The sequence below is a fragment of the Euleptes europaea genome, chromosome 1 (assembly GCF_029931775.1).
Source record: "Euleptes europaea isolate rEulEur1 chromosome 1, rEulEur1.hap1, whole genome shotgun sequence".
Classification (NCBI taxonomy): Eukaryota; Metazoa; Chordata; class Lepidosauria; order Squamata; family Sphaerodactylidae; genus Euleptes; species Euleptes europaea.
This window is the reverse complement of record NC_079312.1, coordinates 158,439,603-158,456,386: the sequence shown is the minus strand read 5'-3', so window position 1 is coordinate 158,456,386 and position 16,784 is coordinate 158,439,603. Positions and strand designations below refer to the sequence as shown.

Below are 16,784 nucleotides of genomic sequence, written 5' to 3'. Positions count from 1 at the left end.
CACTTCAGTAGAGAAAATGGGACTCTGGACTCTACTAATACTAACATGTCATGTTTAATATTTATGACAGATTTCGTCCTATGACATTGTTTATCAGATGTCTCCTCATCCTACTGACTGTAATGACTTACATTATGTAATCCACCTTGAGTCTCAGTGAGAAAGGCAGACTATAAATAACGTAAATAAAATGCACATATGGCTCGCCACAGCTCTTACCTTGCTATTGACACAGTACGGATGGTAACACTGAGAGCATTGAGAACATGCGAGAAGATGTCCCTCAGCACCACGGCCAAAGCTACCACAGACGACACACATGTCCTGCCGGGGAGAGAGAAAGAGGCATCACAAAAGACCTGGCAAAGTGCAGGGAAGGGGAAAGAGAGGACCTCCCATCTTGTCTTATTTATTACATTAATAATCTGCCCACGCTACAGACTATGGGCATTTTACAGCAATATAACAGCAACAACAAAAACTCAGGGCTGCCAACCCAAAAAATATTTTTATCACACTCTGGTGTGTTTTTTTATTTGATGGAAAGTTTATATATTTAATGGAAATGGCCTTTCAAGGCTCTTGAACAGGACAGTTTCTTTTAAGTATGAGAGTATCTGCAATAATAAAGCCAGCACTTGTAGCTAGAAGGCCATCCTGTGTGTGTTGTAAAGTGCCGTCAAGTCGCAGCCAACTTACGGCGACCCCTTTTGGGGGGTTTTCATGGCAAGAGACTAACAGGGTGGTTTGCCAGTGCCTTCCTCTGCACAGCAACCCTGGTATTCCTTGGTGGTCTCCCATCCAAATACTAACCAGGGCTGACCCTGCTTAGCTTCTGAGATCTGACGAGATCAGGTTAGCCTGGGCCATCCAGGTCAGGGCAGAAGGCCTTCCTAGGCATCAATAAAAAGCACCACATAGTTTAGAATGCATGTGTATACACACAAGCCAAAACGGCTTCAAATAAGTAAACTTAAAGCCCGCCAATACTGGGGGTGGGGAGAGAAATATGAGTTTGAAAAATGTTCTGACACTGTCAGCTGCAGCAGCTGCATTAAAAACAGCCAGACTTTCACCCAAAGAAGGAAACTGCTCCCAGCTGTGAGTTTTAAAGGCTTCATTCAGAGAAAGGCATACAACACCCATCCAACGTGGCAGGATATCGGCTTCTCGTTAGCCCCAATTAAACAGAGTCAAAATTCTAATTCATAGTAGATTTTAATGCACACTTGCCAGTGAATTAGTGCAATTAATAATCTATCCAGACCTTTATTGGCATAGAAGCAAAATATGAACATTCATAAACAAAAAGAAGGAGACTATAAATAAAATATCAATAAATATCAGTAAAATATCGACCCATCAACTTTGGGGGGAAGCCAGCCGACGTTTAAATTTTAAAACAGTTCCCAAAAATCTGGCGACCCCCACTGTGAAGTGCAAGCTAAAATCATTCAATAGATAACGAACCAGCCTCTCGTCGGTTTCAATAGTACATTTCTTTAGAAGCGGCTCGATAAGTTGCTCACGAGGATAGAAACCAAGTTCACAATGGAGCAGAACACGTGCAGCAGATTCCACTTGTTTAGCAGAACAGGAGCATAATCTCTTAATTAATAATAATAAATAGATTGAAGCTTGCAACTCTAATACCCACCTGCATCAGCACAAACTTGTCGGTGTTGGAGAAGAGCACCACTGTGTTTTGCATGGTGTCGTCGTCATCGTCGTCGTCCTCTTTACTCGGGGAGCTGTCGATGTCAGCAAGCTTAGGGAAGGGGCAAGGGAGAAAGCAAGGAACAAAGTAAGCCACGCTTTCTAGGGCTCTAGAAACTCCCAAATCTGCAGCCAGCCAATCACGCACAGGAGGCGCCACCCTTGCTACAAGGGCCAGCTCTCACAGACAACACGGCTTATACCTATTCTCCCAGCCCCTTCCCAATATACTGCATAGGCGAGTTCTTGGTACACACTCCAGAATGGACAAGGCCCCTTTGCTCCTTTAAGAGCACTGAAGGAGAAAGAGCTCCAGAAGCACCCCTTCTTAGTATTATATAACAATCAAGAAAACGGCAGCAGATGAAAAAACAAGCTGTTTTGGAACATTTAAGGAGGGAAGTCTCATCACAGGTGGAACGGAGACCCAACTTTGGGTACCAAGAAGCTTGTATGTAACTTTTCTAAATAAACAAAGCAAATCTACAAGAGGGGGTCTTTAACAAAACTGGAAAAGTAGGGCATGCCCCATCAGCTCAAAGCAACATCAGTAAAAGTATGGAGCTAAAATACAGTAATGAGGGGTGTGGGGCAACAAGCAAGGCTTGTTCTCATTTTTGTGGGCCCAAAAGCCATACAAACCTAGATGGATATGCACTAGTCAGCCACGTGTTTTCAGCATACCGCAGCTTCTCACTCCCTGGGAACCTCTCACTGCCACCCCACCAAAATATTCTCCTGCCTGCCGGAACTGTCCTTACCGCCAACGTCTCAATTGAAGAAGTGGTGGATTTCAACCGCGAGCGGCCCCGCCCCCGACCGCCATGAGACCCTCCCCGAGGCCTTCTCCTCCCGGGAAAACTGCTGCTGCGACCCTAGGGTCAGAGTAAAGAGAAAATATATTTGTGGGAAAGTGCGCACTTTCTCCGTTTCATTGTTTTCCCTCCAGTACTCCCGCTACTGATGACAGGGTAGGGGTTATTTGGTTTGGGAAAGTGTTGGTGATCGAGCAGTAGCAAAAATCGACTGGCCGAGGGCAGTTACCTGTTTGACACGGGAGCGGGCTGGGGAGCTGCGCCGCCGTCCCTTTCCACCCTCGCTTTTTACATCAAAGAGTAAGGAGTCGTCCATCTCTACCAGGGCCAAGGAGGCTCCATCGTCCTTCTGCAGGCTGACGTCCGTGGAGGTCAAGCCAGCCATTTCCATGGAAAACGAGCCCCCGCCTTCGTGATACGGGGAAGCAAATGGAAGCTCTGAGCCTGGGAAGCTGCTGGCGCTGGCGTCGCCCTGGCTCAGGTTTGAGATCTCGTTAACGATATCTGACTTAAGCAAGGGGTGGGGCCTCAAGGGTGCCGGTGCCAGTCCCACCTCCTCATCTCCCCCTGCCCCTCCCTCAAGTGGGTTGGCGGCGCTGTAGGCCTCTAATGGGGTGGACGTGCTGCCCAGCAACTCTGCCTCCACTGGCGAGGGAGAGCGCTTGGATTCACTGGCAAAGCTGAGGGGAGTCTCATTGGGCTCTGGCCCCACCGTGGCATGTCCTCCTTCTGGCGCCTCCTCCTCACTCAGCTGTGGGGAGAATCTTCCCTCCAGCTCCATCTTCGGTGCCACTGCCTCCTCTTCCTCCTCTTCTTGGCTGGCCTGGACTCCGCTGTCGCCCAGGCTGCCTGGAGCCAACCCCTCAGCACCTGTATCCATGGGCTCCTCACTAGCCTCTCCTTCAGCAGCTTCAGGGGAACCAGCTTTGAAAGAGGAAGGCTGAGGGCTTGTGGGAGACGCTGCCTCAGCTGGCTGGATAGAGGGTTCTGTTTCAATATGGCTCTCTGTGGGTTCCTGCTCTACAGGCAGCAACTCAAAGGCAGGATGCTCTTTGGCACCTAGTGTTGACTCCTCGGGGTGGGCAGGCGAGACAGGATCTGAGGAGAGGACAGAGAGCAGAAGGGAGAACAGACATCTCAAGAGGAAGGAACTATTCCCAGGCATGTGGAAACGGTAGAATGCAAGAATCACAGGCAAAACAGCCAGCATTCTATAGCTGTTACGAGAGTCAGATGCGGATCTAGAAAACCCAGATTCAACCCCCGCCCCACTGCTTTGGAAGTCTGCTGGGTGACCTTGGGCCAGTCAAACTTTCTCAGCCCAATTAACCTCACAGGGTGGTTGTTTTGAAGATAAAATGGAGCAGGGTAGAAATGATGATATTGGCTCCCCCTTAGGGAGAACTGTGAGTTATAAAGAAATAAAAACATGGAGGCACCGCATGGGACAAAATTATGCACCCGCTCCACAATTAATTCAATGGGATAATAATAAGCAACATAATGAAGGCTATGCACACAGCCCTAGCCCCAATGCTGACTTTGCCAACACGTTAAATTACTCCTTTTTATTGAGGTCTACTCTAGGCAGGCAGCCGAATAAGATGTGAAAGCACTGAGGTGACAGAATGGATTGTACTACTTCAGACTACAGAGGAGGGCTTACTTTATTCAAATTCCCCAACATTTCCTATGTGGAAAACCAGCATAGCAGGTCCACTTCCCTGATGTTCTAATTTTTTAAAAAATTGCTGGGAGTGTTTCCATGGCGAACAGCAAAATCGTGACCCTCCCCTTGGCTGAGGTGCAAAATGATACAGCCTATTCTACCCCTCATTCTGCTGCTTGGGTAGACTAAGCTGAATTTAGAAATGGGAAGAAGAAGAAAGGATGCTTTCTGATAAAACCAAATCTCTGGTGCAGCAGAGTAGGGGAAGGAAGATGGTGGCTCCTCCCACCAGAAGGGAGGAACATTCTCTGCTTTGACTGACATTACCTTGCTCGTAGAACAGAACCTTGTTTTACTTACGGGAGGGTTCCTTCTGCTCTGAGGAAAGTAACATCCCCATGCATGCATTAACATTACTAAAAATAATCTGAAAGATTCTCCCTGACAAAGCAGCACACAAAATGCATAGGGGTCGTAAAAATTATTAAAGAATTTGTTTCCCTCTGCAGACCACTTGTCAAATGCTTTTTTTGGGGGGGGGGGGACAAGCAACAGAGGAGCCACCTCCATGTCATCTTTGCAAGCACTCAAAGGCGTTTTGGCTGGAGATGGCTGAAAACCAAATACCATACTAACTGTAGCCTCACCCAGCAAAGCAATTCTTACTCTCTTAACTTGCCAGGCAAAACTGTACAAAACTATACATTTTTGTATGATTTCTTTGTGTTTTTACTTTGCCTTGTTGCTGCCATTTGGCACTGCCCTGGATACGGCCCACTGACTCACCTGGTGGTACCGGAGGAGGGGGTGCTGGCGAGGGGGCATTTTCAGGCTCTACCGTTGTCTCCACTTCCATTTGCTCCTGCCCTGCAGGGGCCTCTGGATCCACACTGGACATCTCTAAAGGCTTGTCTGCATCTGGTATAGAAATTCAGACAATGGGGCAGCTCGTTAAAAAGGACAAACACATTAATCCACTCTGTAGCTCAAGGGCCCCCCAATCTCGTTAAGACTGTGGGCCCTTTTGGAACTTTGGTAACATGGGATGCTGCCACAAAACGACTGCCATGGTGGGTGCAGCCCAGGGCCAAATGGCTGCCCTTCAGGTCTAGGAACACTGCCAAAAGGTTGGAAGGTTCCAAGCCAAGTGTCCTCCTTTGATGGAGGCAGCCGGGTCAAAACGGGTACTTCCTGAAGACACATAGGTGATGCCTCCTGGGCTCTTCTGGAGCACTTCTTACAGAGAGGTGGAGGAAACCCAGGATAGGCTCTTTGCTTTGGGGAAAAAGTAAGAAGGAACCAGCAAACCCATAGGAAGCCACCACACTGGAATCACTTACTCAGGACAATATCCACTGCACGTTCCCAAACTCTTCCCCACCCCCAAATCAGAAGGGAAAGCAGGAGGGTGGCAAAACTCCAAGGATATTTTGCTCTGCCTTTTGTATATTCACTCCGAACCCTGCTCTTACATGGACAGGGCTTGCAGCATTAACAAAAAGATGAACAAAGACAAATAACGTGCAAAGCTCACTGGACTTCCATTTGTTTAGCTTTAGTACTACAACCTCACCTCTGCCTGGTTATTTCTGAAAAAGCAATAGGGATCAGTGACAGAAGTATGGAGAATCACCTGTTCTTCACAGATTAAAGGAGATTATGGAAAGCTTATGCAGGTGATCTCTGGTATCTGCCTTTTACTGAGACTGGTATCTGGTATGAGTCTCCGGTATCCGCCTTTTACTGAGACGCACCTCCTAATAGAAAGTCATGGGGGGGATGGGGGGGGAGAGAAGAGGGGGAACAAAGAGACAGAGGCCAACTCACCAATGGATTTTTCATCACATTCCGATGGGACCTTCTCTTCTTGGTGTAAGCCAACAGGACCATTACTGCTTTCTGTTTGCCCCGGGCTGGCCACATGAGCTTCCCCCAGTGGCTTGGGAGATGCTGGTGTCTCTGCTGCAGGGTATGTGTTCTTCAGAGGACTGTTTGCTGGGGGAACATTTCTGAGATGGTAAAGAAAAATGGACATCCATTTGAGACACACAACATAAAAAACCCAGGTTGTCATTGTTAGTACTTTTGAGTGTTCCAAGCACTTCGCACACATTATCTCAATAGCTCTGTAACCAGTTCTGGAAGTACTGCAGTAGGGAAAACAAACAGTAACAACCAACCCTAACTAGCCAGTTTTGGAAGTACTGCAGTAGTGATAACAAACACTAACAACCAACCCTAACTAACCAGGTTTGGAAGTACTGCAGTAGAGAAAACAAACACTAACTACCAATTTCAGAACATTAACCAATACCAGACATGTAGAGAAAAACAAGGGACACCCCATGGTTCTAAGCAGAATAGACGGGGGAGAGATGCAAAAACAAAAATCCTTAAGAGAAACGCAGGCCCCAGTCAAGGCAAGTCTTGCTCTGTCTGCTCCACAGGAACCTTCATGGTAAATCCAGTGCTTGACTCTCCTTCATCCAAAAGACAACATCCAGTGACAGGATGTTCTGCAGCAGGGGACCAACCTACACACATGTATGGCTCATCTGCATCTCCTCCAATCATGCAGCATACTGAAGCGCTCTCTGCCATTCAGCAGAGGCAAAGGTGTCGATTTTGTAATGTCTAAATAAAAAGGCAGAAGGAACTGGACACATGGTGGCTTGACAAACGTCCACCAAAGGACCTTCAGGAGAAAACGCCACTGCGGTAATGGCTCCGGCCAATAGAACAAGTTAAAATTAGAGAAGGAAAAGAAACACTACCAGGACTCCTAAGTCACAATAATAATTTTTTTTACTAGATATTCCAGGCAGGGGAAAATAAGGAGCCCAGGTGATCTGGATCCTCAAAAAACATACATGAGGGCTCATCAGATTAGGACAATCCTTTCTCCCGGGGGGTGTTCCCAGTCCAATTCAAGAAAGGAGCCACCTTTAATCAGCCTCCTTTGGGCCGGGAACGCCCCCTTTGCCCTTACCTTGAGATACACCACCTTTTTAGGTGGCATATCCCCATGGAAGAAAATATTTTATAGGAGCCTTTTGCTACTCCCCAAAAATTTCATTGGAAAAACAAGAACCACACCAAATGCACACAAACTAATTCAGCAACAAGAAATCAACTGGGGGGGATATCTTTCATGCTCTACATTGTGAGTGAATATAACCTTGCATTTCACTCAAAGAAAAAATATTTCATAGGGTTTGTTTTGTGTTTTTCTACTGAACTGAAAAAATCATCCTTGGAAAAGTGGAGGGAAAGTGAACAAGAGGGGCCTGCTAATAATATACCTCTTCACATCTCCAATCAACTGTTGTACATTTTTGTACCCTTCAGCCTGACCTTCAAGGCTTTTTTGCAAGTCTATCAGGATGTGGAAGTGATCTTCATGCTTCCATTCTGTTGAAGGAGGCTACTGCTCTCAGACCCCACGGAGACGGCGGTGGGAAACTGGGAAGACAAGGTCTGCTCCCCCAAGGTCCAGTTCTCCATCAGGAACTGGAGTGGCTCAGCCTTACCGTGTAGAAACTGAGAGGTCCATCCTAATCAGGCGAGAATTCACCAGTGATGAAATAGTTGATAATATGCTGACTTGATATGAGGAATCTACAACTGTCTATAATATCTGGAAGGCTCTTGAATGATGGCGTAGGCAGAAGAGCATTTATCCTACTAAAACAGAGGTCCATCCTCTGTTGGGGTCCTTCTTGGGAGGTGAGGGACAGTCTATGGGTCTCTGTCATTGTATTAATTCTCAGAAAGCCAGGGTCCCTCTTGTTGAGTAGATATTTCTACATTATTTAGTTTCTGAAGGGGCATGGTAGATCAGAACCTGCCATACCCACAGATTTCCATCTCGGTATTGAGTACTCACCAAGACTCCGTTTGTGAAGACTCCTTGCATTTTCTATCTCTGAAGGTACTCTGTAGCTGTAACTTTTACCTGAAGGATCTTGTAGATGGGGTTGCCCTTTCTGTCAGGAAGGAGCACTGCATTGTTCATATTGGTAATATAGCTGTAAAGATCGATTCCCTTGTTTATGTGAAACATTACCAGTTCTTTTCAGAGATCTCAGAAACTGATTTTGTCAAATGTTCCAAAGGATTGTCCTAATCTGATGAGCCCTCATGTATGTTTGAGGATCCAGATCACCTGGGCTCTTTATTTTCCCCTGCCTGGAATATCTAGTAAAAAAAATTATTATTGTGGCTTAGGAGTCCTGGTAGTGTTTCTTTTCCTTCTCTAATTTTAACTTGTTCTATTGGCCGGAGCCATTACCGCAGTGGCGTTTTCTCCTGAAGGTCCTTTGGTGGATGTTTGTCAAGCCACCACGTGTCCAGTTCCTTCTGCCTTTTTATTTAGACATTACAAAATCTACACCTTTGCCTCTGCTGAATGGCAGAGAGAACTGCAGTATGATGCATGGTTGGAGGAGATGCAGATGAGCCATACATGTGTGTAGGTTGGTCCCCTGCTGCAGAACATCCTGTCACTTAAGAGAAATGCAGGCCCCAGTCAAGGCAAGTCTTGCTCTGTCTGCTCCACAGGAACCTTCATGGTAAGTCCAGTGCTTTACTCTCCTTCATCCAAAAGACAACATCCAGACCACATTCATACTCTTTCTTCACTGAGGTTAGAGTTCAGGTTGAGTCTGACAGAAGTTTCAGAAAGACATGTAATTTCTTCGCCCTGCTGGGATCTGTCAACCCCAAAATTACATCCACAAAATCACTGGATAGGAGTTGTCAAAATGGTTCTCTGGCTACCAACCTTACAAAGCATTTCAGTGTACAAAAACAAAACAAAAGCTTTGGAATCACCCCCACCGTTTCACTGTGTGGTGGGCCATCGCTATGAAGAGCCCACTTTACTGAAGCCAAAATATGAATTCACAGCCCAAGGAACTCACTCTTGCCTGTGCTGTACGACCTCCAGGACCGCTGTGTCCTTGAAACGCCGCTCTTGACACCCTTCACACAGAGAGTAGTTCTCGTACCACTGGCAGCAGGGATCTAGTGCAGACGGGCGGAAGCCGCAGTCAGAGCAAACCCGGCAACTCTGCAAGGAGGAAAACGAGAGGCATTCAGCATGCCGGATATTCCATGAAGGCCAGATTTTGCTCGGAGCTGGCTACTTTGACCATGGACACAAACCACATCAAAGCAGAACCAGACAGTTTGAGAGCTCCAAGATGTGGTGATGGCTGCCAACTTGGAAGGCTTTAAGAGGGCAGTGGACAGGTTCATGGCGGAGAGGGCTATTCATGGCTACTAGTCAAAATGGCTACTAGTCATGATGCATACCAATTCTCTCCAGGATCAGAGGAGCATGCCTATTATATTAGGTGCTGCGGAACATAGGCGGGATGGTGCTGCTGCAGTTGTCTTGTTTGTGGGCTTCTTAGAGGCACCTGGTTGGCCCCTGTGTGAACAGACTGCTGGACTTGATGGACCTTGGTCTGATCCAGCAGGGCTTTTCTTAAGTTCTTATGAGTAAACATGTGAGTGGAATGGGGGTGGGGACAGGACACACTGATTTGAACTCAAGTGACAGGGCCCCTGTTAGGTACTAAGAAATAGTAAGCAAGACCTTGTGCCTATAGGAAGCAGTCAGGTCTCCCTGACACTTCAGAGGAGTCTATTTCTGTTGGCTGAGCTGGGGAAAGCAGAAGAATATACTGCTTGGCTTCCTGTATTATGCTAACAAACAACAGAAAGCAAGTTCATACCAATGTGGGCAAATGAGCTTATTTTGCCTAAGTGCTTTCAAATTACCCAGGCACTTAATACTCCTCCCGCATTTGCAGTCCTGATTCCCACCTCTGTGTGTGTGTTTTAAGAGCTGTCAAGTCACTTCTGACTTATGGCGACCCTATGAATTAATGACCTCCAAAACATTGTAAGAGCCCCGTAGCGCAGAGTGGTAAGCTGCAGTACTGCAATCCAAGCTCTGCTCACGACCTGAGTTCAATCCCAACAGAAGTTGGTTTCAGGCAGCCAGCTCAAGGTTGACTCAGCCTTCCATCCTTCCGAGGTCGGTAAAATGAGTACCCAGCTTGCTGGGGGTAAAGAAAAGATGACTGGGGAAGGCACTGGCAAACCATCCCGTAAACAAAGTCTGCCTAGTAAACGTTGGGATGTAATGTCACCCCATGGGTCAGGAATGACCCGGTGCTTGCACAGGGGACCTTTACCTTTTTAAAACATGCTAACTGCCTTGCTCCCGCCCCTGCAAACACACCCCTGGTAGAGCAGGAATGAAATGGGTACTTGATGGGTGTTACTAAGGAGACCATGTAATATACAAGATGTAAAATTCTCATCCCCTGATAGCTACAGCCTTTCTACATAGGCATGAGGGCTAGAACTTGGCTTCTTTTTTTATTTGTAGGCTCAACGCGGAGATAACAAAACGTTTTGCCAGACCTCAAAAAAACCATGCAGTGAATCCAACGCAGAGGCTGGAATGTTCGACTATGGAGGAAAGAGACTGTTTTCCTCAGTGCCTGCTCCAGCCCAGTCTCTTTCTTTGAAGAACAGCCTGCCTCCTAGTGGACGGAGAAAAGATCACCCCACGGTCTGTACAACTGAACGGGGATATATTTTGTTTACTTCATTTATAGACACAGAGAAAGCCAGCTTCTTTTTTCCAAATCAGACAGGGGAATCTCAAAAGCTTCGTGCCTGTTACCAAATGCACAGATTTGCGGGAAATTCCAGCCTTTCCAACAGTGATGTGAATTCAAGATGTGAATTCCCAAAGCCTCAAGTATATGTAATCAATGGTGGGGGGATATACAGCGGTGCAATGCTAAGAAGATCCCACCTGTCCTGGCACCTGTCCTGAAGAAAGGAGAATTCAGTGCACATAAGCAGGACAACATAGACTCTGCAATTCAGCACAGAAGTCTGAACAAGCATGCATCAGGAAAGTCATTTTCCCTTTTTTTTTAAAGCAAGTTTCTACCACTTAGGACTGAAGTCACACGGATAACTCCAGGCACTATTTCAGAAACCAGAAGAGACGCTAAGCAGAATTTCTACAGGCCTGCAACTGCTTGTACTGCTTCCTGCCTCTCCCTATGAATTTTGGAAATAAGAGTTATCTGAACATTCAGATTTGCTTAACTTGCACAATGGAGAATTCAGCTGTGCGAAGGCAGGACACTCACCTTGCACTTCCAGGAGTCTGTGGGGAGGCTCTCAATGGCTGGCTTCAGGCAGTACGTATGGTAACATTTGTCGCAAGCTTCACACACTAATGTCATACTGTCCTCTCCCGATAGCCTGCAAAGGACAGACACCACATGGGCTAGCAGCAAATGGAAGCATTCTCAGCATTTAATCCTTCCTGCAACGCTTTAGCACAGGTCTTTTCCTTTCCAATTTCAAAGGGCTTTAGACTTACCTACAGGTTTGGCAAACTTTGCATTCGTGACACTGCCAGCCAGAGCGTTTGCGGGGTGTTACCATGATCTCCAAGCAGGTGCCGTGGTAGTGCAGGCCACAGCTGGTGCAGAAGAGCAGGTCTCGCAAGTCCCCCGGTGCATCACACACCATGCAGCGTGAATCCTCTGTGGGAAGAAGGGTGCAATGGGAATAAAGCCACCGAGTCACAACCACCCCATATGCCGAGTCCCCTGCAGCCAAACCCCAAACTCTGCCGGGAGAAGCCACCGACGTTATCTTTAGCTGAGATGCTGTGATGTATAGATTGGAATGTAACCTTTGAATGTAACTTTTGCAATCCCTTCCGGGAGACAAACAGATGGCAAGCTGAAGATCTGAAATGTGCGCAGGATCGACCCCACGTCCCTGCCTTCTTACACCGTCATTTCACGAGCCACTTAGGATTTTCCTGGTCAACTATTGTGTGAAAATTTTTCGGCATTTGCTATTATTGGCGTGTTACACTATACAGCGCAAAATACTGTGCTTTGAACTTCATTTACGCTTGGAACTTAGTGCATCTTCTACTGAATAGCATACGCTCCTTTGTTCAGGATCGCTTTCTTGTTTAGGTTTTTTGTTTAGGTTCGTATTTATTCCAGTCAGGAATTAGTTTATTGGCATGAATGTCATGCTTATTTTTAATATATAATCATAACTAGTAAGTAGGCAACATATTTGATGATATTGTTTACTATAATAGAGCCTCGTGCTGTGTGTTCTCTATAGCTTTCACTATTTCAGCATAGGTATCGTTTATTACTAAACCCCAAGCTAAGGCACTAGTGCCATTGGGATCTCCCTCCCCCAATCCAAGCAATAGATCCTGCTTCCTCACAGCCAGGAACAAACCTTGGAATACCAAATCCATAACCCCTTGAGCCCTCAACCCATGAAAGGCCACTTTCCCTCAGTTCTACCGCTGTTCAGAAAGCACAGAGATAAGAAAGACCTCATTCAAATTCCAGCAGGTTACCAGCAAACCCTTGCACCAGCAGCTGACCCTGGCATCCTACTAATTTAATTTATTTATTAGTTTATTTATTTAATTTATTTTTTACCTCGCCCTTTCCTGACCAAAGTCAGGCTCAGGGCAGCTAACAACCAGTAAAACATACAATTAACAAATACCCTATACATTGTGCATTTAAACTCCTACCAAACATTAAAATTCAAGACAGTGCCCCAATAAAGATGATACTAATAATGGGGAGAACAATCAGGGAAGGGGAGGAAGAAAAGGGAAAGAGAAGAGAAAAAAGGGGGGAAACAAGGGAAAGGAAATGGGGAGGGAAGGGGCAGGGGACATGGAGGCCGGCTAGAGTGGAACAGCCGCTGTCCTCAACCATAGGCCTGCCAGAACATCTCTGTCTTGCAGGCCCTGCGGTAACACATACCCATTTGCACAGCCTGGTCTAGGTGCTCCGGACACAGGAGCTTCAAGGACTTCATGGACTGGAAGGAGCCACTGGCCGCAGCACAGGGGAAGTGATAGTGGCGCTGGCATCCCTCCGCACGACATGGAATGGTAGCACCCAATCTTCTACAGTGTTCACATTTCTAGAAGAAGCAAGGAGAAGATCACAGGTTCAACAAGGAAAACTTCTGGAGAGAACAGCAGCCCAGAAATACAAATCACCCAGTGCTGAAATCCAATAATATTGAAGGCTAAGAATGATCTACTTCCTAATCCGTACTGGAGTTTGCTTGCAAGATCTGGCCCTGCAGGATTTGCACATGAGCTCTGGAGAACATCGTTTCCAAAGCCTGAAGTAATGACCACACAGTGCCACATTAATGCATTGGTCTCACTGTTAGGATACCAGCAGAAGTACTGCAGCTTACCACTCTGTGCCATGTGTCTCTTGGAGCACTACAGTAAACAAAAAATTAATAATCAAGATTTTGTTACTGGAATCAAAACTGGGGCCAGATTCAGTTACCAAATATTTTACAACACAACCTGGTTTCAGAGTTTTGGGAAGTTACTGTGGAGAAGGATAGGCTTTAGAAGCCCGTGTTCAATTTGTTGGGGTGGAGGGGGGGCAGTGGGAAGGGGTCAGGGACCAGAGAAGCCCCCTGGAAAATGTTCCTCTCATGGACCCTTCCCAAGCAAACCAGTGGCCATGAGGAAACCCTGTTCCTTGATCACTGGATTCCAGTATCCACTATCCACCTATTTAGCTAAGACAGCTAATGCAGATTGGTCTCTGCAACCCTGAAGATACCATATCCTGCAACTGCAGTTAAATTTTATGTAGTCTCTAAACATGTTATTAAGAAATAACGAATTTACTCTATAGTCCCCTTCACAGACACCAAGGGCAAAATCTGGTGTTCGACAGAACAAGGCAAATCGCCCCCTTTCCCCAAGCGTGTTCAGGAACTTACCAGCATGCAACTGAGGCAAAGACATTTTATTTTAAAGTGGAAAATGACAATTTTAAAGATTCTGCACAAGTTAGCAAAATCTAGATCAGAGATTCTAATGCAAATGCATACAGACTCCTAAAGCTTTTCCTGCTGGCAGTGATGCTGATTCCTGGGTGATGCCTTAATTCCCTCCCCTCCCCATATGCAGCTGATCCTGCCAGACCTGAGCAATCCCTGAGATGACAGCTTTGTTCACATGGCTCAACCATGACCCTTCCGCACGTAGGATTCCAGCTGACCACACCACACACCAGTGATGAGCCCAGAAGTGCCCTGTAAGGAAAGGGAAAAGGAGAGTGTCAAAGGGGAAAGTACACCAAACCTTATTTGGGGCATGGGGCATACAGCCGGCTTTGAGTAGCTGGGAGACCAGGAAACTGGGTGACAGTGTAGAACACTAAAGAAACGGTATCATGTATCCTAACCCAAGTCCTTGTGATAAGGCAGAATATGTAACCAAATAAGAAGCCAGCTACTTGGAGCATTTCTTGCCATTGCTATACCAAGGCTGCACCCTAAGGAAAAAAACACTCAGAAAAATCCACCATTTAGACATGAAGGAGCGTTTGACACAAGGAGACTACAGGTTGGATTTGACACCACAGTTGAGTGCGCCATGCTAAGCTCTTCTTACTAGATTCTCCTCCTTGCTCACCACTCACCTGTTGGCTCAAACACCTCTCGCACCGAAATACCATCGGCAAAGCCAATGAGAGTCTGGTCCTCACTTCCAGCTTCTCTTAAGCCAGGCTGCTCCCCTTCTTGAGGCTCAGAAAGACCTTCTGCCCAGTCGGGTGCCGGATCAAAACGCAGCAGCTCACGCTGCCCATGTAAGCTCCACTTGCTGCAGTTACAGAATGCACAGCGTTTGGGTGGGGAGCTGGGGGGTAGGGAAGAGGCAGAGATGAGAAAGCGTTTGTCACTGAGAAGGACATGAAAATATGCACCCAGTCCCATGAAAGGTAAAAGAAAAAAAAAGTCTTGTATCTTCCATAATTTGCAAAGATGGGCCCATCCCAAACTGTCTCTTCCCAGCTGACACATTCTGATTTAGCTCTTAGGGAGATTCCCCAGATCCCTAAGGCACTTCAATTCCCACAGCCTCCAACACTCTTTGGCAAACTTCCCTTAACCATGCGACGCCTCGCCTGAGAAGTTGTGTCTGGGAATGTCTCTATGGTGAAAACCTTGATCAGTCCAAAGCTTGCTAGCAAGATGGCCTTTGGCAATCCATACGCTTTCAAGTTATCGGATGTTGTTAAGTACAGAACAAGCGAATTAACTGAATGTATCAAGCAGCAAGAAGTCACTGGATGACTTTGGGAAAGCCACGTTCCCTTAGTTTTAGCACATACAGCTGAAATACAGGGGGTAATAATACCCTACCTAAAAGCCCACCTGATATTAAAGGAAGCTGGTTTGAGTACTTCAGGGGGAGGGAAAACATGATATAAATAAGGAATGGGCAAAACCCAGCATACATGGAGATGTACACCACAACACTCTATGTCAGGGGTCCCCAACCTTTTAGCGCCTGTGGGCACATTTGGGATTCTAATACGGCGTGTTGGGCGTAGCAACAAAATGGCTGCTGCAGGAGGTGGAATCAGCCACAGAATGATTGCCACGGTATCACTTCAGTCACATAGTGTAGACCCTTGTGCTGCAGTGGCAGATGCTGCTAAAGCAACATTTTTTAAAAATCTGCACAACCTACTAAATCTTCAATAGTCAATCAGAGGCCTTGCTGGGCACAGGCCACACCTGGCCCCACCCACTTCATAAACACACTTGCTGGGCACCCAAAAAGGGGTCCACGTTGGGGACCCCTGCTCTATGTGAGCGGTCGCATTTGGGATGGATTACTCAGCTGCACCGGCAATCTTTGACTACCATTGAACGATTCAAAGGGCTTGAGGGGGATGCTCTAGCTAGCTCCCCTCTACCAGCGCCATAAGCACAGGAGCCTCTTTAGAGGAAGGGGGGACTGCTACATCTCCCTCCATCAAGGTGCTCCACATGATTTGCCGTAAGCAACTTGAGTATCTTGCTGAGGTCCCATAAACATGCCTGCGCACTGTGGCAACCATGAAGTAGAAGAGTTGGTTTTTATATGCCGACTTTCTCTACCTCTTAAGGGAGATTCAAACCGGCTTACAGTCACCTTCCCTTCGCCTCTCCACAACAGACACCCTGTGAGGTAGGTGGGGCTGAGAGAACTCTAACAGAGCTGTAACTTGCCCAAGGTTACCCAGCTGCTTCATGTGCAGGAGTGGTGAAACAAATCCAGTTCACCATATTAGCCTCCGCCGCTCATGTGGAGGAGTGGGGAATCAAACCTGGTTCTCCAGATCAGAGTCCACTGCTCCAAACCACTGCTCTTAACCACTACTCCACGCTGGCTCACCTGCCACAACGTCCTATTCATACATGACCCTGGGAAGCTGGACAGGTGGACCCAAGTCCTTGCTTATGCATGCAAAGGTCTCTGCACTCTGCCATCTAAGTATTCTAGGGTTGTGGCCTACACTTCTCCCTCTGCTTCAACTCCAGATTCCCCATGAACTCTTCCCCAGACTTCCAAACCCCTTCCCACAATGGTTCACACAGAATTAAAGTTTCTAAACCTTTATCCTTATGAGCCTTTGTATTGGAGGAGAAACAAGAAAGAGGGGGAGTTAAAGCCTTGT

The 16,784-nt window shown here is 46.8% G+C and overlaps 2 protein-coding genes across 2 annotated transcripts in view; both read right to left on the bottom strand.

Moving 5' to 3' along the window:
- Positions 1-5,104, bottom strand: part of KMT2D (lysine methyltransferase 2D) — a 93,155-nt gene extending 88,051 nt beyond the window's left edge. The window contains exons 1-5 of the mRNA XM_056849107.1: positions 4,987-5,104; positions 2,761-3,629; positions 2,478-2,591; positions 1,658-1,768; positions 220-324 (exon numbers count right to left, since the gene is read on the bottom strand). Of these exons, the coding sequence (XP_056705085.1) occupies positions 220-324; positions 1,658-1,768; positions 2,478-2,591; positions 2,761-3,629; positions 4,987-5,098 (1,311 nt within the window). The 5' untranslated portion in view covers positions 5,099-5,104. The remainder of the gene's footprint in view (positions 1-219; positions 325-1,657; positions 1,769-2,477; positions 2,592-2,760; positions 3,630-4,986) is intronic.
- Positions 5,105-9,118: 4,014 nt separating this feature from the next.
- LOC130477102 (histone-lysine N-methyltransferase 2D-like) lies at positions 9,119-15,990 on the bottom strand. Its single transcript, XM_056849096.1, has 7 exons — positions 15,971-15,990; positions 14,757-14,974; positions 14,258-14,367; positions 13,059-13,221; positions 11,621-11,786; positions 11,385-11,499; positions 9,119-9,271 (listed from the first exon to the last, which is right to left on the bottom strand). Exons 1-7 carry the CDS (start codon positions 15,988-15,990, stop codon positions 9,119-9,121), a joined length of 945 nt encoding a protein of 314 aa, XP_056705074.1.
- Between the last annotated feature and the right edge of the window lie 794 nt (positions 15,991-16,784).

Excerpts from the sequence above, each read along its gene's own strand:
- LOC130477102 (XM_056849096.1), bottom strand. The coding sequence starts at position 15,990 with ATGGTAGTCAAAGATTGCCG. Across the intron at positions 14,975-15,970 it reads ATGGTAGTCAAAGATTGCCG|CTCCCCACCCAAACGCTGTG; the intron begins GTGCAGCTGAGT and ends CCTACCCCCCAG. Across the intron at positions 9,272-11,384 it reads CAGACTCCTGGAAGTGCAAG|AGTTGCCGGGTTTGCTCTGA; the intron begins GTGAGTGTCCTG and ends TCCTCCTTGCAG.